Source organism: Heloderma suspectum, chromosome 2 (genome assembly GCF_057233095.1).
Source record: "Heloderma suspectum isolate Gila_16-S chromosome 2, 16-S_ref, whole genome shotgun sequence".
NCBI classification, from domain to species: Eukaryota; Metazoa; Chordata; class Lepidosauria; order Squamata; family Helodermatidae; genus Heloderma; species Heloderma suspectum.
Window position 1 is genome coordinate 213,448,887 of NC_139459.1, and position 22,748 is coordinate 213,471,634.

Below are 22,748 nucleotides of genomic sequence, written 5' to 3' on the forward strand. Positions count from 1 at the left end.
CTCTCTCTGTCTCTCTCTCTCTCTCACACACACACACACACACACACACACATACACACACACTCAGATTGGCTAGCGACCTTGGAGCTTTTTGCTTCCCACATCAGTGCTCACTTACATGAATGGCATGGAGCCAGATGCTTCATGAGCATTTTTCTGCTGTGCAGCTGTGCTCTGTGGCACACTGTGATTAAGATGGTACTGCACTGCATCAGGGGACTAAAACAGACTATTGCTTGTCTCTTTCCAGTTTCATGATCCTATGACGGGGTAGGCAACCAGGTGCCCTCCAGATGTTTTGGAGTACAATTCCCATCACCACCAGCCAGGGATTATGGGAGTTGTAATCCCCCAACACATATGGAGGGTACCAGGTTGCTGACCCCTGTTCTACGTTTATTCACATTTGAACAGCTGGTAGCTTCTGTGATGAAGTCAGAGGGCCAGGCTAAATTCCAAAGAACTCACATCCAAATTATAGTCACATATACAGAGTAGCAGTGACATCTAGTATAAAGAACCATGATCAAGGAATACAAAACATCTAAAATGTTGAATAGCTTCATATCTAACCCTCATAAAAAGTGGGCCATTGCAATTTTAGAAATGACTGAAGTCATACAGTTTCAAAAGCAATTTAGAGCCAGATATAAATTCTGAGTTTACTGGAGCACCCAAGCCTGCCTCTTGAATGGTGGTTTAAAGAGATGTACTTACGAAGTTCAGTAAAAGTAGCAAGCCATCAAAGTTTCCAGAGAGGTTCAGAGCTTCCCTGACCTTGTCAATAACTTTAACAGAGCCCACAGCCAAATGCAATGCACGATATTGCTGGATCTGCTGGATCCGTTGGTCTATCCATTCCCCGCTATCTTGATGCTCCAGATCGCACATAATCTGAAAATCCTTTTTCAGTTCATCATAATGGTTAGTAAAATCCTTGAAGAGAACATCCACTTCAGCAAATGTGAGTTCTTCAGATTTCAGGCAATTATAGATTCTGACGTATTCATCGTAACAACAATCAAATAAATGACCAAGAGGCAAAGTAGCAATGTCTTCCTCTCTGACCAAATCCTCTTCATTGTTCGCCCCTTTTCTGGCTGCCCACTCCCAGCAATACCAGAAGACATGGCTCTCTTTAAAATGATACACAGTTTCAGATATCTTCTTCATGACTGGATTCAAGTAGCAACAGGTCTCTATATTATCATCATTGTTGGAAACTGGATCTCTCACCTCCACGACCTCCTTCAGTGCTTTTGCAGCCAGACTTTTACTGTGCTTCTGCTCGATTTCAACAATATCCACTGGAAAGTAAAAAAGAAAACTCTCAACTTGGGAGAAATTCTCCTTTTCCATTTGTTTAACCTCTTACCTTTGCTGTACAATGAATAATAATATGGCATCAGAGGTATGTATTGATGAGTTGCTAAAATACGAATAATGGAGATTACATTTTTACTGCCTTTCCACCTAGGTTATTTTGTAGTCCAAGAAAGCTTCCTAGCAGGTAACAAACTAAGGGCGCAATCCTATGCATGTTTAGACAGAAAAAAAGTCCTACATTTCCCACCATGCCACAACCAGCATGGGTGGCTGGAGTGATGCTTGGAGCTGTAGGCTGTCTAAACATGCATAAGATGGCACCCTAAGTAGCAAATGAAGCATTAGTACAATAGGAATAATTCTGAATACATTTACTCTGTATTCAATTTCACTATTAGCTTTTTAAAAATTTGCTAACTTAAACTGGAAAGGGCTAGGGAAATAAAGACAGGTTCTTCCTTGTTAACTTCCTTAAGCAAAGTATTACTTAAGTAGCCTTCATATGTTCCATGATGTTATCATTTTTACAGCTCAGGCTTTGGAAAGAGACCATACCCGTTTTTAGGGAGAAGCTACAGAGGCAATTGCACCAGGCTTTACTCATGGAGGAGCCTCATATATTGATAGACAGACATTGCTCCATCGAGATGGACAAATCTGTCAGTTATGCTGTCTCCCATATTCCATTTTATTTTGAATCTCAAGCTTTTTCCATCCTGTTTATGAAGACATTTGCAAATGTTGGTCATTTTTTAATCAAAAACTGAACCAAAGGAAATTCTCACCTATCTGCAATGGCCAAATTCAATAGGTACAGCTATCCCCAGGATGGAGAGAACCACATTGTACTTGCCTGCCATGTAGCTGTTAGAAGTGGAATCACTCTCACACATCATGAACAAAAATAGCAATTGGTCCTCTCTCCCCACTTTTTGCTTTGCTAGGAGAAGTCATGTTGCTACGCCAGTTAGATTGTCTGAGAGAGATTGTTCCAACTCAACTCTGGCATCGATTACTTGTGACTGACTCTGATCCCATTTGGGTTCTTCCTACCCAGCAGGAGCAACTTCAGTGTAGGTGAAGACAAGCACCTGAGGCCCAACACATTTCATCAGTCTGCATCCAGCATGGTCTGGGCACAGAACAGCAACTGAACTGAAGTGGGAGCTAGGGTCGATCTTCCTAAATAGGCCTAATACTGTGGCAGAGGTTTTTTTGTGTTGTAACTCCCTGTACTGTAGACACTACATTTCCCTACACTGTCATCGGCCAGTAGCACCCTCAGTCTTTGGTTACACCTGTATCTTCCTGATTTATTGAGCCAGCTTGGGATAAAAAGTACTACAAAGAATCAGTTGGGATGGTTATTCAGGTGAATTATTATCTTCCCTTTTATTTTCCAACCCTTGCATTAAGTGTAGGACCAGATTCTATGTTCCAAACTTGATTCATTTGAGATTCTTAAGTCTTTTAGATCTTTAATTACGTTAATTAGGTATATCCTAAAGATTCTGATAGTGTATTCTTTCCGATGTCTGGAGGGCCAGTCATAGTTTGAGAAGAGTGTCAACTCAAAAAGAAATGTACCCATCAACTAGCAAGCAGGATGAAAACAAACACACACACACACACACACACACACAAGCTGGAAGCATTTTTAAAATCCAAAAAGGAATACAAAGTACTCTTAAGGGAGAAAACCCCACACACATTTCAAAGTCAGCTTTGGATGGATCTAGCTCAGGCAATGGTGCTCAAGGATTAGGCAAAATTTTGGCAAAACGTTAATTTTTGCTATGAGGCCCAATAGCATTAATTTGGTTCCAAATGTTCTGCAATATAAGTTGGTGAGCTATTTTCACCCTGACTTTAAAAAACGCAGTCCCAACACAAACGGTTTAGAACTTTGCCTTCAGATAGATAACTTAATTACGTGAGCACCAGTTGCTGAAGCTGAAATTGTGAACATAATTTCATTGCTACCCAAGGGTAAGACTCCATCTTCATGGGAAGTATTTTAGGAGAACTTAAACTGCTAGGTGGCTCTATTACATCAGATTCCATCTATGTTCATTTCTCAGGAATTATCCCAGCTGTTTGGAAGCAAAATATAAGTATTTCCATATATCAAAAGGGTAACAGACTGTAATCATCATATTACAGGCCAATGATCTTGATTGATATTGTTGCTAAAATATATGCTAGTTATCTGTTAGTTAAATGAGAACCAGGCAATAGAAAACATTTTTATGGAAGAACAAGGATTTAGGTGTGGGTATTCCATCCTGGATAACTGCTTTGTGTTAAGCTGCTATGGAGGTTTTTACACAAGGCATTTATCATGTGCTTGTGATTGGTCACTCATGGAAGTTTGTGGGTCTTTGTGTAAATGTGCAGTTCTGCTATAACCACAGCCTGGCAAGAAGAAGCCATTGGGCTAGCAGGAAAATCCCACTCCCCACCCCCACCCCACTCCTCCAGTGTGTCTGCCTGTTGACCTGGGCTGGGAGGGGAGTTTTCTTGGCCAGGTTAGGAGAAGCTTAAAGCAACTGCAGAACTGGCTGGGGAGGAAGAAGAAGAAGACGGCAACCTCCCATGTAAATAGCTAACAGCAACGAAGCCACACACACACCCTGCCCTGCTTTGCAGAGAGAGAGTTGAATCCCTCAGGTGAATCAACAATTCATGGCTGCTTCTCTCTCTCCTGCCCCACCCCCTCCCCAAGGCTGCAGAGAACTTGCCTATATAAAGAGCTGATCTTGCTTAGAATGCGGAAACAGAAGCCCCAGTAAATTGCGAAATAAAAAGCCTCGTGTGATGAGGCTCTTAGGCTGCAATCCTATGGTCCCTAAACAGTGTCCCAGGTGCCATAGGACTGTGTGGGGAAGTCCTTCCAAGGCCTTTGTCAGAACTCCAACCTCAGAGGTGTTTTCCAGATGTCTGGGCCCCTCTTCTGGCTCCTCCCAGCCACCATGGAGGTTTATATGGTGGCTCCCTCTACAAGGTTGAAATTCTGACCTCATAGAGGGGGAAGGAAATAGACATGCCAGTGGACAAGAAGAGGGTGGCCAAGGATCCAAGGGATCCTAAGCCCTTGCAGCCCCTGATCACACCCATGTCCAGGAAACATTTAGACACATTCAGGAACACAACTAAATGTTTCCTTCCTATTGCCAGCAATGGAAGGGAATGATTTTCTTCCATCCACAGGTTGAAGAAAAAGCAACCCCCCCCCAGCTCCCTCGACTTCCACCCTGTTGGCAAAAGCCCAGCAGGGCCTAGGGGAGAGCCTGCTGCCAAATGCTTGAGAGTAGAGGAAGGTCTTAACTTGCTGCTAAAAGGATAGCAATGTTGGCACCAGACAAGCCTCAGTGGAGAGATTGTTCCATAATTGGGCACCACCACCAAGAAGGCCCTCTCCCTTTTTGCCACCTTCTGAGCCTCCGTTGGAGGAAGTACCTTGATGTGATGAGCATAGTATATGGTCATGCCAGGAGAGGCACTCGATCAGGTTTTGCAGTCCCAAGCCATGTAAGGCTTCTAGGTCAAAACTAGCACCTTGAATTGGGGTTGCAAACATACTGGCAGCCAGTACACATAGGCCAGAATTGGTGTTATATGTTCAACCTTCTGGTCCCTGTTACCAATCTGACTGCTGCCATATTTTGTACAAGATGCAGCTTCTGAACCATCTTCAAAGGCAGTCTGACATAGAGAACAATGCAGTAATCTAACTTGGAGGTTACCAGAGCATAGATGACTGAAGCCAGGTCCCTGTCTAGATAGGGGTGTAGCTGAGCCACCAACCAAAACTGGTAGAAGACAATCCATGCCCTGAGCCTCAAGTGATAGATAGGTCCAATAGAACCCCCAAGCTATGAACCTGCACCTTCAGGGGGAGTGCAACCCCATCAGGATCAGGTTGAGCACCCTCCATCCAGTCAGAAGAACCACCCAGTAACAGCATTTCAGTTTTGTCTGGATTGAGCTTCAGTCTATTAGCCCTCATCCAGTCCATTGTCATGGCCAAGCACCTATCTAGCTCACCTGATGAAGATGAAAAGGAGAAATAGACCTGCGTGTCATCAGCATACTGATGGCAATGCACTCCAAAACTCCGGATGACCACACTCAATGGTTTCATGTAGATGTTAAATAGCATGGGGGATAAAGCCAACCCCCGCGGAACCCCATAGTGAAGAATCCATGGGGCCAAGCAATATTCCACAAGTAGCATGTTCTGGAGCTGATCATCCAAGGAGGAGCAAAACCACTGCAATACAGTACCTCCCAGTCCCAACTCAGACAATCATCCCAGAATACCATGGTTGATGGTATCAAAAGCCACTGTGGATAGTAACTCTGACAGCACCACTGCACCTTGTTTCCATGAACATCCATCTGTTGCCAATTATATATGGAGATACAGAAAACAGACTTACCCAGGGAATTGATCTGGGCCTTAAAGACCAGATCAGAAAGAATCAACAAGGTCACACTCCCCTTGTCTCTCTCCTGACATAAGTCATCACACAGGGTGACCAATAGGGATGTCAGAGAATTCCGCCACGGATCTCGGTGAGGCTGAATGCCAGTGCATTCAGCCCCCCGAACTCTGTGGTGGAACAGCCTGCCCCCCCACCCCCCCGCGGATCCCCCCCGGGACGAGACTTACCTGGGGCGGATGTTCCAGGCGGCGGCGGCTCCAGCAGCGGCTAGTCTTCCAACCGGCTGCCACCGCTGCCATTTGCAGTCTTGTCATTTGTTTTGTTTGTTTTTTTTACAAGACATGATAGGCTACGTAAAGATTTACGTAGCCTATCATGGCTGGGTAAAAAACAAAACAAAACTGTGTACGCAAATGGCGGCGGCTACGGCCACCGCCATTTGCGTTCCTTATTTTTGGCCGTCTTAGTCTATGTAAATATTTACGTAGACTATGATGGCAAAAATAAAGGGGAACGCAAATAGCGTAGCGGGCGCTATTTGCGTCCCTTTTTGATTCACCATTTTAGCCTACGTAAATATTTACGTAGGCTAAACCGGCGAATCAAAAAGGGACGCAAATAGCGCCCGCTACGCTATTTGCGTTCCCCTTTATTTTCGCCGTCATAGTCTACGTAAATATTTACGTAGACTAAGATGGCCAAAAATAAGGAATGCAAATGGCGGCGGCCGTAGCCGCCGCCATTTGCACATGGGGTCTTGTTTTTGTTTTTGTTTTACCCAGAACCCTCTGTGGCCAGAAATCTGGCTGCGGACAGCTCTGGCCTGGGCCTGGCAGCTGCTCCGCAGAGCTGCCACGGAACACAGCTGGCCGTGGAAGATTCCGGGGGGGAGGAACGGATCGCCTCCCCCCCCATCGAGGATTCCAGGGGGAGGGACGGAACGCCTCCCCACCCGCCATCAACATAATCCACAGAAAGGTAAGTGACTTTCATACATCCCTAGTGACCAAGGCTGCTTCCAAGCCAGAACTTGGCCTGAGCCCTGACTACAAGGGATCCAGATAATTATTCTCATCTAGGAGTTTCTGGAGCTGGTTGGCAACCATCCACTCATGGACCTTGTCCAGGAAAGGAACATTTTCCACAGCCCTAAAGTTATTAAGATTTTCCAGGTCCAAGGAGTGTTTCTTCAGGAACGGCCTCACCACTGTCTCTTTCAGGTGGCCCAGGACCACTCCCTCTTGCAAGGAGGCACTGATCACCTCCCTAGGCCAGCTGGCTGTTCCCTCCGTGCCAATTTTTATAAGCCAAGAGGGGCAAAGATCCAATATGGAAGTGGTTGACTGAACCTGTCGATGCACCTTGTCAATGTCCCCAAGCTGTACCAACAAACTCATCCAAGAATACTAGACAAGGCTGTGCTCTGGATACCTCACCTGATTCACCTGCTGTAACACTGGAGTCTAAGTCCCAGTGGATGCAAGAGATTTTATCTTGGAAGTGCCTAGCAAGTGTATTACAGTGGGTCTCAACAACCTTAAGGCCAGCATGTAATAAGCCCCAGACAATCCTGAAAAGCTCTGCTGGATGGATTAGAGAATTCAGTAGAGGAAGTGAGATATTTCTTCTTTTCTGCCCTCATTGCCCCTGAATATATGTGACCATAGGCCCACACCAATGTTCGATTGCATCCACTAGGAGTTTTTCTCCTTGAGATTGAAATGATGAATGGAACTCTTAAATTCTGGTATCCTGCTGAGAGTAAGCAGGTGTCTCTTATCCTGAATCTAATAAAATTAAAAATCCAGCTCCAAATATTGTACGGATCAGAGATTTGGGTTTTTCAAATTTCAGGTGAGTTAGATTGTATTCAGAACAGAATTTTAAGAACTATTTTGGGGACCACATATATACCCCAACAAAGTACGTTCGGCTGATAATGGGATCTCAGGCTTGGACCATTAAGAACTGTCAGCAGACATTGAATTATTGGCTAAAACTCAAGGAACGCCAGAGTATTGCTTAGCAAAAGTGTATTATTTGGAACAATTTGCTTTTAATCCATCAAGGGAAAAATCCTGGAATTAAAACATAATACACTGGAAATTTGGCTATTTGCAGATTTATGTTCTTCAGAGAGAACACATTTTAGCTAAGAAGGAGGTGAAATTACACACTAATAATGTGTTTTTGCAGGAAGATTTTATACCTCTCAAGTCTCTCATCAGTATAATCAACTTAAATATATTTCATGTCCAGCAATTTATTCAAAATTGCTAAGTTCTGCTTGAGGAAGGAACTAACTCTTGCCAGGTTTCAGCTAATGCCCTCTACAGTTCTTGTTGGTAGACAATAATGCCTTTGTCATTATGGATCAGATGAGGTGGCGGGCCTACCCCATTATTTGTTTAATTGACACAAGGCGTGAAGAAACTGTATTTACTTGAGGTAAAAGTTGCATACGTTCATACGTCTTCGTTTGGAACAATTACTGATATTTGAAGAGTTAACTATACTCTTCACTGACACGTGTACAGTTAACTGTACTGTCTTTTACTTTGGTAAGGGCCAGAGAAGTGATACAAAGTAGAGAAGTGATACAAAGTTTGCATGTTAGGCTGACAGTTTGCCAACTGATAAAGTGCCATTTTGTTGCTTCTTACCAAGGAAATGGCTATGCTTTGTGAGATTTCTGCTTTTTTTCCCCTTTTTTTTTTACTGGAGCATGGAATCAAAACGTGGTCAGTTTAATTGGTTCACTTGTGGACTTCCCATTCATCTCTGCTGGTCCTTTATTACAGTTCAGCTGGGGAGGGGAAAAGCTCTACCCCAAAATGAGCTGTTTGGCTGGAGGCTCCTGGCTGGAGGGAATGTAAAGATAAGTTCAGCACTGGCAGAGAGGCAGTGGGCAGTCTGAGTCTGGAGTCAGTCAGTTAGTGAGTGTCAGGGTGGAAACTGAGCCAATAGAACCCCAGAGCAGTTCTGATTCTGAGGAGGATCAGCCATCCGTGGGAAAGGAGCCAGCTCATCCCTCACAGGCACAGCAGCTGGCAGAGATTCCTCCTGCCAGCATTCCTGAGATAGATAGTGATCCTAGCAGTGAGAAAGCGCGGGAACGGGGCTTGCTAGACGCTCGATGCAGACGCAGGGAGCGACGAGCGATGGAGGGCGTGGAAAGGAGGCGTAACGCCCGTTTGGCGCACAAGCAACGGCCGCGTCCCATGGACCCAAGGGAAAGAGGGAGGATCTCTCCCTAGCCCATAAGTTCAGGGACTTCAAGCAATTCTCCTTCAAACGGGGACCAACTGCCTACCCGGAGCATAGGCTACTCTGCTGTTCCTTGCTTAGTCGCTGGTGATTAGCATCTGAAAGAGTCATTAAGTTGTAAGAGGATTAAAGCCTTGAAGAGAATCCTTTCGTCTGTGTCTTGAGTTGGTTATTGGAGTGTACTGAAAGAGGCCGCTAGGGCACTCCTGACAGTGAGCAGCAGCAGCCGCTGTGGAAAGCAGCTCAGGACTGAAGGGAGACTGAAAGACCTTAGGGGCTGAAAGCACTTGAGGCAAGACCTGGCAAAGGCTTGTGAGTGAGGAGTGGGAGCAGCCTTCAGGGAGGAGCTGAAGCCAAAGTGACAGCAGGGTGCACTGAACATGAGGTAACAGTGGTGGCTGAACCAACCTGATGACTGCAGGTGAAGTGCTGCAGAGAAAGCCTTGAAGGTTCCTGAGTGCAGAGAACCCTACCAGAGAAAAGACTACAAATTAAGCCCTCAGTACAACCTGTGAGTTAACTGGTAGGGAAACCTGTGAGTTAACTGGTAGGGACCCTAGCAGGGAAATTGGCTTAATGTTGGCTAGGGAGTAGAACTATAGTTAACACATACTCAGCTTGTTAGAGTAACGGTAATAAAACCTTTGTTGTTTATAAGTAATCTATGAAAAGAAGTGGTAACGTATCTTGCTATAGTTATGTAGGGGGCGGGGGTTAAAATAAAATTTACTATATTTACTTATATGAACCTCTGGAGTGTTTTGTCCTACGTCTATATGCTGCTACCCTAAGGAATAAGAGTAACAGATAAATAAAAGAGTTATATTTTATGGTGGCAGAAGAACCGGATAAGGGATTATTAACTGGTGCAGTAAACCTCCACATAGTTATAGCTACTAGTCCTCATCAAGGTAGTATTCTAATGGTGGGATACACCTAGGTAGCTTTATCAGTGGGATACCCTAAAGAAGTGGTATTCCATGAAACAAGGTATTAGAGAAAAAATATATTGCTGACTTGTTAAAATGGAACTAACTCATTAGTTTGGCAGAATATATATCATTTGCTTTTTAATAAGGATCTCAAGATTTTGGAAATAGTTGCTATTTTTCTTAATGGCACTTAAGCCAATGCACATGTCAGATTTCATAAGGCATCTGGAAAAGACTGCACTGGAGATGTTTGACTGTTAATCATATTGATTTTTGTTCTGTTGTTGGTTTAATTAAGAGCCACTCATAAAAACTGAAACTGAAAACTAGTATCATGGAATTCTAAATTTAGATTGTAGCTGGCAGTGTTGCATTTACTAATTATTTTTATTTAATGTTTAATTTCATTTATTTTCTATTTTATTTGTAACACATTGGCAGTTTTTCATGTTTATATTGTGATGACCTAGGAGTTATAAACAATAACACTGACCTGAACAGGAACTAGAAAAGAGCGATTTGCTAGCCCTCTTTTACAACTAGGATTAAATACAATTACTTGCATGACAGAGGGGATTGGAGCATGGCTTAATTTCTGCAGCCTCACTCCAGAACACCTCTCATTTGTGTCTCTGTTTGTAAAAAGGTTTGGTGAAGGTGGGGGAGAGGGTTTGTGCAGCCTTAGGGTAAACTACCAACAGAACCTACCATTTACTTTTAGATAAGCTTGATGGTATAACTCCAGTTAAGAGTTGTAAAGATATAAGCAATATGTTGATGGCAGCCTGTTGGTTAGCAGGTCTGTAGCAAAATGGTGGACTGTTGGGTTTCATTAAAGTTCAACAATATATATATGCATGTTGGGTTCTTTGCATAGAGCAGGGGTGGGCAACACACGGCCTGCAGGCCACAAGCAGCCCCTGGAGGCTGGAAGCATGGTCCACCCCAGGTGCCCCCTGCCAAGCATACCACTGTCTCCACTAAACAGGGCATGTGAGAAGAGTCTTCCCTGTGCACCTGTCCAGCAGCAAGATAGGACTCTGGCCAGGCTGCCAAACAGGTGTTTGGTGGCAGCCAAATTCTGCTGGGAAACTAGTATGAAGGAAGACTCTTAGAACAATTAGAATCTGGGGATGAAGTAAAAGGGAAGAAGTCTTTGTCTATTCTGATTTAAATATTTACACAGCTTTGTGAGAGAGTTGTTGTTGTAGTTCTGTCGTTAAGTCGTGTCTGACTCTTTGCGATCCCATGGACCATAGCACGCCAGGCCTTCCTGTCCTCCGCTCTCTCCCGGAGCGTGCTCAAGTTCATATTCATTGCATCGGCGATGCTATCTAGCCATCTCATCCTCTGCCAGCCCCTTCTCCTTTTGCCTTCAAACTTTCCCAGCATCAGGGTCTTTTCCAGGGAGTTTTCTCTTCGCATTAGGTGGCCAAAATATTTCAGCTTGTCCTTCCAATGAGCAGTCAGGGTTGGTTTCCTTTAGGATTGGCTGATTTGACCTCCTTGCATTCCAGGGGACTCATAAGAGTCTTCTCCAGCACCACATTCGAAAGCATCAATTCTTCGGCGCTCAGCCTTCCTTATAGTCCAGCTCTCACAGCCATACATTACTACTGGGAAAACCATAGCTTTGATTATATGGACCTTTGTCAGCAAGGTGATGTCTCTGCTTCTTACTATGCTGTCTAGGTTGGCCATAGCTTTCCTCCCAAGGAGCAAGCGTCTTTTAATTTCATGGCTGCAGTCACCATCTGCGGTGATCTTGGAGCCCAAGAAAATAAAATCTGTCACTGCTTCCGTTTCTTCCCCTTCTATATGCCAGGAGAGAGAATTGTTACTGTTATTTAAAAGGAAAAGTAAACCTATGGTTGCATATGCAGTGTAGCTTGGATATCCGTCCCCACATAGTTAGAGCTAACAGCTTTCACAGCAGCAACAAAGTTACCTTGGTATACTTGAGGGTACAGGGTAACAGAAGGGAACTTCTGGCTGGTTGCAACGGGCTGATAATACAGATAAGGAATTTGAGAGACGCCATGGCTCAGCGGTAGAGCACAGGTCCAAGGTTCAATCGCTAGCATCTCCAGCTCGGCTAGGAAAGAATCCTGCCTGAAACCCTGGAGAGCTGCTGCCTGCCAGTGTCAACAATACTAGTCTAGATGGGTCAGTGGTCTGACTCAGTATAGGGCTACTTCCTATGTTGGCTTGTAGGAAGGACACATTAAGTTGCTTAGCCCTTTGGCTAGTTTTGTTCCTTTCCTGATAGGGCACCTGAAATAACATTTCTTATTTCTGAAATATGTTCCATCTTCATATAAAACTCTTTCAGCTTCCATGACCATCTCTACAGTTTAATATTGGCATATTTCTCTGTGTATGCATGCCTATGGGTATGTATGCACACACTCAAATACAATATAATGCTCCATTTCATCATAGGCTCAATATTATAGGAAACAGCCATTACAAACAACCGAGGAGTGGGAAAAAGAATAAGGCAGGTGCCTCCAATCCCAGTCAGAGATCCTTTCTACCAGAACACAGAGTTGTGTCCTTCCACTGCTGCTCTGAATGAGTAGCATAATCTTTTTGCATCGCTATCCACTCAAACAATAAAATGTATGAGGTATTTACAGAAAGAAAGGCATTAATTGTTTTTCAAAAGTTCACACTTCCCCTGGCCTAAAGCTATCACCCAACGGTTGTGAACATTAGAGAAATATGATCCCTGTAAGGACCATATCCATTTGGTGAATGGCCAGGGGCTGACAGAAGATAGAACTTGTGTGAAATTACGAGTAGAAGGCAAGGAGTTATTATGTGATTTTCTCTGCAAATACCCCATACCTTTCCTTGCTGAAGTTTGAGAGGAGGACAGCAATGAGAAGGACAACATGACTGGTTAGTGGAATGACTGTCCTCTTTGATCCACTCCCTGAAAGAGAAACAAAGAGCAAAGCAAAAGGAAAAACAAAACCTTTGGTTATTGCGGTGGCTGTTAACACAAGATTCTTTAATTGCACTTGATATTTTACTTTGTTCTTGGGGGTGGGGGACATAGCCCCACAGACCACAATGGAGGAACTTCCCCCGTTTGTCTGTAGTTTGTTTTGCACTTTTGTGTGTGTAAATGATTCATTATAACAATAGCCAAGGTTTTTTTTCAAGATTTTGATGAATACCTTGAGATCCATACTTGCTTTGTAATAGGATAGTGAATAGACAGAACTTTCATTCGTTCTGGTTCTTAATCAGGATGGTCTAATCTGCCTTAGCTGGATATTTTAGATAAGTAAAGGAACTATTTGGCCACACACAGCTTTTGGTGTAACAGTTCTACTCAGTTGTTGGAAGCTTCTGTTGCCTTTTCATTCCACGGTTTTTCTGTACTTCCATTCCCAGCTTTAGAGACAAGATAGTTATATTTGCAAAGGAAAATCACTGTTATTATAACCATTACCTTTTACAATATATTGCACTTTCCTGCACATATCCAGAAGGGATCCCAACTGTTTTTGCTCTTCCCTGACAGACGTTACTTCTTGCAGTCTAAGCTCAAGCACTTTTTCTAGTTTCAGTTTTTCCATTTCTTTCTCCGCAGAGGAATGGTGTTTATTCACTGAAATGAAAATTGCAACTGATAACTGCTAATGCAAAATCTGCCCTTCTTAGGGTACGCAAGTGTATCCCTGATCAACCCATTAAAATCAAGATTTGGGGGAAGGAGTTGATGTTTGATGGGCAGCTTAAAGGGCCTGATTCTGTTTATGCTGGCCAGGCTGGAGAGCTCTATTTTGAGCAGCAGAAGAAAAAGTCATCCTGCTTGGGGCAGGATGCCCAAAGAGTATGGCTTTTATTTTGCTGCTCAGTATGGAGGATAGCGGGGCCACGGTGGCTTAGCGGTTAAGACGCTGAACTGCAGACCAGAAGGTCAGCAGGACAGCAGTTCGAGACCCGAGTGCTGCGTGACGGAGTGAGCTCCCGTCTTCAGTCCCAGCTCCTGCCAACCTAGCAGTTCGAAAGCAAGAAATTGCAAGTAGATAAATAGGTACCGCCTCGGCAGGAAAGGTAACAGCGTTCCGTGCACCTCAGTGTCCAGTCATGCCAGCCACATGACCACGGAAGCATCTTCGGACAGCGCTGGCTCTTCGGCTTAGAAACGGGGATGAGCACCACACCCTAGAGTCGGACACGACTGGTTGGGGACACCTTTACCTTTTTATGGAGGATAGCCACCCTCTGCTCCATGCTGTGGAGCAGAAGAGAGGCCAGCTGAGCTGATCTGCACCTTCCAACCTTCATGCCTTGGAAGAGAGGGGCGTGAGTAAGCGTGAGCCAAATTGAGGTTTGGGCAGAGGGGGCGCAGTGCTATGCCCACCTTGACTGAGAGTATTTTAAGACTGGAATAGGTGTGTGTTCACTTAGACAGGCACCCAATATCAAATGCTCACAACATCTCTACTTCTTTTTGCCTCATCAGAAAACAGGTCTCTCATTTGGACTCACTATTTCTCATGCACGTCATTAAGACAGAATGACAAATATAGGATGTGGCAGGGCAGAGCCTATAATTTTGTTTATATTTTAACAAATGTTCCATTTATATAAGGAGAAAAAACACACTTACTTAATTCCCAAATTGACAGAAACTGTTTCTTGTGCCTTACAATTAGGTCCAAATGTTTAATTAGGATACAGCCTGTCATGAGTCCATCAGAAACCTCTGTATATACAGAGTCACTGATGGCCATTAGTTCCTTGGCATCGTCAGAAAGTTGGTCCCGAATGCTTTCACCTGCAGAAAACATAAAACCAGATAAATCAGATAAATACCAGATAAATCAGATATCTTAAAAGCAAGCAAAGAGCCCTCATTCTTGGGCACTGAACAGCTAAAATTAGCTTCCTCCCTCATAACAGCTGGAAGAACTGCATGCGAGATTACCACTTTGGATCTCCGCATTTGTCCCTGACCTGCCCACAGTTTGCAAGTTTGTCACATTCCATTTTACCACTGGCCTTGCTACAACTGTGACGCACTGGGCTGGTTCACATGTCAAGGTAAGCCATGCTGAAAATAAGCCACAATGGGTTGTTTGTTCAGTCGCTAACAGATAGACTGTCAGGTGCTCTACGGCTTGCCAGGGCTTGTTTTCCCCTTAGTCCTCCCACCCCTCACAGCACATACCCATGGGCCTTTTTAGCACAGCAGCCTACTCCACTAATGAACACAAATATGCTCATTAGCGTAGTAGAGGATTGTCTGTATATATTTTTTTACATTCAGGTATTAGCGCAAACTTAACTTAAAAAAATATGGGGGGGGGATATGCCCAAATTTGCTAAAGTGCAGTAGTTGCTGCAAATAAGCACAATAGTCACTGTGAATTTGTGCAAATCTCCCCCAAAAGTTAAAACAAAAAAGTTAAATTTGCACGAATTTCCCCAAAGGTGAAAAAAAGTTAAATGTGTGCAGATCTCTTCAAAGGTGAAAAAAAGGAGAGCGAAGGTGTCACTGTCTAGGGAGATGATGAAGTGGAGGAATGAACTGACCAGTGTCATTTCCTGTTGATGTATCAGAGCTAGGGATGGCGGAGAATTTCTCCCCGAATCTTCGGGGGGCCGAGCGCCAATGCATTCAGCCCCCCGAAATTGGCAGTGAAATTCTCCGCCACCCCCCCCCCCGGAATGGGACTTGCCTTTGGCAAATGTCCCTCCCGGCGGCAGGTCCCGGTGGCGGTTCGTCGGCCTTTCGTCGGGGGCGGGGGCGGCAGCTGGTCTTCCGACCGGCCGCCGCCGCCATTACAAAGTGTAAAAAAAACCAAAAAAACCATGATAGGCTACGTAATGATTTACGTAGCCTATCACGGCTGACTTTGGAAATCTAGCCGTGATAGGCTACGCTAATCGTTACGTAGCCTATCACAGGTTTTTTGGGGGTTTTTTTACACTTTGTTTTGCAGCCAGGGAGACGGGGCGCTTCTCCCCGGCCTGAATTTTGGCCGGGCGAGGCAGGAAGCCTCCCCCCCGGCCTGAATTTCGGCCGGGCGAGGCGGGACGGCTCCCCCCCATTGCCTGAACTTCGGGGGGAGAAGCGAAGCGCCTCCCCCCCACCGCGAAGCACCCCTGCGAAAAGGTAAGTGACTTTCGTACATCCCTAATCAGAGCAGGGATGGATGGTGAGGGAAGAGGGAGGTGCCACTAGCGAGATCACAAGGAGCGACTGGGGGTTTTGCCGCTACCACTAGATGGCTCTATAGCCCTTTCTGAGATGCCATTTATAACTCTGCCAGGTTTGCATGTCATGACAAGCCACTCTGAACAAACCCTGCAACAAGCCATGGATCCTCCAGGTGGCTTGTGCCTGGTTAACAAATCATGGTGAGTAAATGGCACCAGGTTTGGACGTTGCGACAAGCCACCCTGAAACAAACATGGGTGGCAACCCGCCATGGGTTGTCATATCCTGCATACCAGGTCACTGTTTTTTTTAAAAGAGGAAGTATAACACAAAACAGTTGTAACGGTCTGCAATTAATACAATCCGCTATTCAATCAGTTGATGAAAACCAGCCAATACACAAACTAGATTTCCATTTCAACATGTATCCCATGCAAGTTGCTAAACCAATTGTATTAAATGATTTTCCCTTTCCACAATATCCAGTCTAAATTCTATATTATTCACCAGGGTTGACAATCTCACTTGCTACGGTCACCAAGATGGCGTTCAGCCAGTCTCTGGTGAAACTTGAGAAGCTTGAGGCGACCTCCCAGACTTGGAGATGAAGGGGGGAATTATCCCCACCCCCAGGCTGGAGAAGAAAGCAGAGGTGTGTGCCTTGTCTCTACACACAATGGGTAGTTTGTGCTCAAAGCATCAATCCGGCATAGGGGCAGAAAAAGCTGTCTTGCCTTTGCCTCCCATCTCCAGCTCAAGCTGGAGGCATGTTGGTTTCCCTCTGCTCCTGAATAGGTGGTCTGAGCTTCAAGTGCCTGTCAGACACTGAGGGCGAGTTCACACTTCATGCTAAGACATGCTGGAAATAAGTTAGGGTCAGTTGGTTGTTCGCTCGCTAACCCATGTTATTCCCAACAGACGACTGGGTGCTCGGTGGCTTGGCATGGCTTCTTTCCCTCCTCTAGCCCACTGCCACCATGTATCCCAGTGTCCTTTGCATGGCAACCTGTCTCATATCCTCATTCCTATGGTGGGAAACCTTCCTGGCCACCTTCCCCACTCTGATCGCTGCCCCTTTTCAGAGCACATACTTCATTTGCCACTTTTTCTGGTACCTCAGAAGTATGCAAATGGTATTGTAATTATTTAATTATCCTCCCCCACAGACTTTTGCCAGTGTACAGATTCATCTGTCCACTATGTGTAGTCTCGCCTCGTCAATTTCCTTGTATGTTCCAGCTGTCAAGGGAAGTACTGAAGTGGAGTAGGCAATATATTAGGAATAGGCTAATCTATGCACACTTGTGAAGGACTATGAAAAAATACTACTAAGAGAAAGTATGAACCCATTTGCACAATCAGAAGCACTGAAAAAGAAAAAGAAATGCAAGCAAAGTAATTGCTCCGAAAAAGAATACCAAAGTGTGTGTGGAGGGGGAAGAATAACTCCCATTTGGCAATGTCATCCTCTCACTATTATGCCTCGAACTAACATTGTCATTGTCCTCCCCCCTTTCAACACTTCTCTGAGTCCCGGTGAAGTCGACAAATGGAAGTTATTGGCTCCCCTCCCCACCGATTGCAACTCAATTTTGATTATAAATGATGTACTTAGCTCCATTTCTCTTAGTTCAAAAACACAAAAACATTATACAGAATGATTATACAAATAAAATGAACTCAACTTATAACATTATATCTTTAAATACATGATTATAAATCCAATAAATTGTCATATTTGTAGACATATGTGCTTTGTTCTGCCAAAATTCAATAAAACGTTCCCATCCCATCAAAAATTAATTTGGTCTTTGGCTTCCTTTTCTTACTGTCATGTAATTAGACAGTTTAGACATGACCACATGGTCATATGCTTTACTCGCACATTCCTCAACGGTAAGAATGTTACCAGCATATACATCATCATCATCTCTTGATGATGCAATGGTAAGTTTCTTGAATAGCTTAATAAATGTAATAAAGGATCCATTTCTTGTTTAATATGCATTAACTCAATCTTTTTTTCATATTTTAACCAATATTATCTTGCTTTTCCACTATTCCATGACATATGAATTTAATTTCTATTTTCTTTACACTTCCATCATTTCATACTACCTGTGCCATATATGTTGTATAATTTCACTGGTGTTATATGCCATTATGTTTTTTTAAAGACAACGTACAAACCTACACGAAGTGAAAAATTATCCACCCTCACTGACAGATATTTCCAAATATCAAATGATATAACAGTTCCTAAATCTTGTCCCCTTTTATAATGTACTGCTTAACTGGTTTTTTCTCACAATAAAAAACATAGTAAGATTGCATAAATCTTTGATAAAGTAGGTTTTTTACTTTCAAACTGATATTCTATTATTCCTAGAACTCCTCCCAATTAATTACTACATACCAAGAACAGTTAAAAGATGTTTGACTTCTGACCAGCCAAGGAGATGATTCAGAACACTTTCCATGTCCTTCAAAGGTTTCCCAGCCTTATCAGTTGGCCATGATTTTCTGATGACAGCAGAAACAAGTTTGCCAGGCCTCTTCAGCTTGTATGAGGAGATCAGGCTGATGAGACTACTCTTTTAAGACATAAAAGTATGCGCAGTATTGAATGGCAGTGACTCCATCCTAATGCAAGTTGTCAAATTTGCCACATCATTTAAGCTCTTAAAGCAATGACATTGAAACTCTTTCAGCCCAAGGGCCAAATTTAACTTTGGAGAAGCTTTTGGGGGCCAGAGCAAAAAGCAAACTGGAGCAGGGCAAAAATCCCAAAAATACTAGCATATTTTGTTTAAAGCCCTTCGTACTAGTAACCAAGACTTAGGAGAGGCTTTTCAACCTTCTAGAATGGGAGAAATCCATGCAAAAACTAGGAAATTACAAAAAAACAACAACACCCAGAAGGCTGGATTGAGACCCCAAGAGGGCAAAATTTGGCCTGAGGGCCTGAGGTTGTGCACCACTGTCTTAAAGAATTAACATGCACTTCATCACGCAGCCTGATACTATTGTTGTTTATTGATTCCAATCGGACTAAGGGCCAAACATGTTATATTGAGGCTGTAATCCTGTACCTGAAATCTTCCAGGTGAGGCACTTTAGGTTGAGACAGAAGCCCCACTACACCACCAAAAGTTGAGTTCTGCTACCTCCACCAAAAATACACCTGCAGAACTATCTCTGCACACAGTGGAAAGGTTCCACTCACTGATCTGTTCTGGTGGTAAAGATAAGCCTGTAGAACCCAGAAAACAGGATGGCCTAGGTGTGGAGAGGTGCCACACCGGGCAGGGAACTTCTGATGGCAAGCCAATATGATGCCTCTATGCTGAGCCATTCCCATTTGACTGCCCCGTCTTCTGTGTTCTAGCTTGTGCAAGGTGGCAAGCGCCCCAGAGCAGGCTCATGTCCATCCGCCTTGTAGAGCATCCAATTGAGGATTGGCAGCCGTCCAGTGAGGACACACCAGGCCTGGAATCTAGGCATTGGCTGTATTCTATTGTGCCCATGTGCTCATGAGACCTGCCACTCACACAACGGGGCTTTGGCACTTCTAAAAAGAACCCAAAATGAGTGAAATGCTCATTTCTGGAATGGGGCAGGTAAGCAGAGCTCTGAGAACAGTAATGTGCTGACCTGCCCAGTTCTGGAAAAGAGCATTTCTGCTCAATTTGTGTTATTTTGAGAAGCGCCAAAGCAGCACTGTGCAAGTGATGGGTCCTGCAAGTGCACTGGAACCAGCTGGGGCAGAGCAGCCCTGTTGGCTACTGCCCATAGTGCACAGGGATTGGGCGGTTGGCTCGTGAAGTACCACAAGACCCTGTGAATAGGGACTGCAATTGCAAGGAAGGAGTTCCCAATCTGGTGGGGGGGGGGTGGCTTGGACCACAAAGAAGGCAGGTTGTTAAGATGCTTCTCCTGCTGACACAGGCCAGAAGAAGAGAGATCCACACTAGACAGATGCAAAGAAAACTGTACCAAGCTTGTGGCACTTTACCACAAACAAATCCATGGCATCCAGAAGTGTTTGAGGGCAGAGAAACACAAAGATGGGTCAAGGAAGCATCAAAGAAAATGTCTGTCCTGGGCTACCTCCAAGGACAGAGATGGCAACATGAAAAAGATGGAACAGCATTTATCATAACCTTAAAGTGAAGGCATATCAACTTATGCACAAAGACATGAGTTTCCAGGAAGCACTTCTAAAGGTCTCGTACCCTGAAGAGCTCCCTACCCCCACCCTTGAGCTGATCCCAAAGGATGGAGTCTTGGGAACCTGAGTGGATTCTCCTGACAGTAAGTCCCCATGCCAGGGGCTTGCTTGTGAGCTGGGGATGGTGCTTTGGACATATCTGGTGGCTCCCTCTTTTCCTTGCAATCTCCCAGCACATGCACACACACACACACACACACACACCAGCTGGAACTAGATGAGGACTCTCCCTCCCATGTCTGGGTGAAACGGATCCCCTGCCCACAGGGTTGTTGTCATTTGTTCCCCAGAGCCTTGCCCTTGAGGAGAGGACTGAACTGGTGACAATCCATTGGCCTGTGCAAAGGAGCTGGCACCAGCAAACTATGGCTACACATATGGAGCCCTGGACAACAACAACACTTCAGGCACAAGTGTTCACTGCATTCATGACAAGGGAAGATGAGTGTCACAGCATCCGCTGGGCCAGGCTGCTACCTGTGAGTGTGGTGGGCTTGAGGAGAGGGCAGCCCACCTTCCCCTCCATGGCTGCCGTTCTTTCCATGTAGCAATGGGTGGTTCCTCTCTTTCCCTCAGAGATAATTGTTGTTGTTGTTCAGTCATTCAGTCGTGTCCGACTCTTCGTGACCCCATGGACCATAGCACGCCAGGCCTTCCTGTCCTGCGCTCTCTCCCGGAGCGTGCTCAAGTTCATATTCATTGCATCGGTGATGCTATCTAGCCATCTCATCCTCTGCCGTCCCCTTCTCCTTTTGCCTTCAGTCTTTCCCAGCATCAGGATCTTTTCCAGAGAGTTTTCTCTTCGCATTAGGTGGCCAAAATATTTCAGCTTTAGCTTCAGTATCTGTCCTTCCAATGAGCAGTCAGGGTTGATTTCCTTTAGGATTGACTGATTGGACCTCCTTGCAGTCCAGGGGACTCGTAAGAGTCTTCTCCAGCACCACAGTTCGCAAGCATCAATTCTTCGGTGCTCAGCCTTCCTTATAGTCCAGCTCTCACAGCCATACATTACTACTGGGAAAACCATAGCTTTGATTAGACGGACCTTTGTCGGCAAGGTGATGTCTCTGCTTCTTACTATGCTATCTAGGTTTGCCATAGCTTTCCTCCCAAGGAGCAAGCGTCTTTTAATTTCATGGCTACAGTCACCGTCTGCGGTGATCTTGGAGCCCAAGAAAGTAAAATCTGTCACTGCTTCCATTTCTTCCCCTTCTATATGCCAGGAAGTGATAGGGCCAGATGCCATGATCTTCGTTTTTTTAATGTTGAGTTTCAAACCAGCTTTTGCACTCTCCTCTTTCACCCTCAACAACAGGCTCTTTAGATCCTCTTCGCTTTCTGCCATTAGGGTGGTATTGTCTGCATATCTGAGGTTGTTGATAATTCTCCCGGCAATCTTAATTCCGATCTCTGATTCATCCAACCCAGCATTTCTCATGATGTACTCTGCATATAAGTTAAATAAGCAGGGTGACAATATGCAGCCTTGTCGTACTGCTTTCCCAATTTTGAACCACTCGGTTGTTCCATGTCTGGCTCTTACTGTTGCTTCTTGACCCTCGTACAGGTTTCTCAGGAGACAGGTAAGGTGGTCTGGTACTCCCATCACTTTAAGAATTTGCCACAGTTTGTTGTGATCCACACAATCAAAGGCTTTAGCGTAGCCAATGAAGCAGAAATAGACGTTTTTCTGGAATTCTCTTGCTTTCTCCATGATGCAGCGAATGTTGGCGATTTGATCTCTAGTTCCTCTGCCTCTTCGAAACCCAGCTTGTACTTCTGGTAGTTCTCGATTCACATACTGCTGAAGCCTAGCTTGTAGGATTTTGAGCATCACCTTGCTGGCATGTGAAATAAGCACAATTGTGCGGTAGTTTGAACACTCTTTGGCGTTGCCCTTCTTTGGAATTGGAATGTAAACTGACCTTTTCCAGTCTTGCGGCCATTGTTGAGTGTTCCAAATTTGTTGGCATATTGAATGCAGCACTTTAACAGCATCATCTTTTAGGATCTTAAATAGCTCAGCTGGAATACTGTCATCTCCGCTAGCTTTGTTGTTAGTAATGCTTCCTAAGGCCCACTTGACTTCACTCTCAAGGATGTCCGGCTCAAGTTCAGTGACCGCACTATCATGGCTATCAAGGACATTAAGATCTTTCCTGTATAGTTCTTCTGTGTATTCTTGCCACCTCTTCTTAATCTCATCTTCTTCTGTTAGGTCCCTGCCTTCTTTGTCCTTTATCATGCCCGTCTTTGCACAAAACGTTCCCTTGAGATCTCCAATTTTCTTGAAGAGATCTCTAGTCTTTCCCATTCTGTTGTTTTCCTCGATTTCTTTGCATTGTTCATTTAAGAAGGTC

The 22,748-nt window shown here is 44.5% G+C and overlaps 1 protein-coding gene across 7 annotated transcripts in view; it reads right to left on the reverse strand.

Annotated features, from left to right (window-relative positions):
- The window catches only part of LOC146353923 (E3 ubiquitin-protein ligase RNF213-like), a 208,397-nt gene that overhangs the window by 124,294 nt on the left and 61,355 nt on the right, over positions 1–22,748 (reverse strand). For 5 of the 7 annotated variants that reach the window (XM_084837681.1, XM_084837679.1, XM_084837677.1 and 2 more), the window contains exons 16-19: positions 18,574–18,751; positions 14,604–14,771; positions 13,437–13,595; positions 718–1,307 (exon numbers count right to left, since the gene is read on the reverse strand). In XM_084837681.1, the coding sequence (XP_084693807.1) occupies positions 718–1,307; positions 13,437–13,595; positions 14,604–14,771; positions 18,574–18,751 (1,095 nt within the window). Of the gene's footprint in view, positions 1–717; positions 1,308–12,823; positions 12,908–13,436; positions 13,596–14,603; positions 14,772–16,891; positions 16,987–18,573; positions 18,752–22,748 lie in introns of those variants that run through there. The other 2 variants (XM_084837683.1, XM_084837684.1) reach the window with 2 other exon arrangements.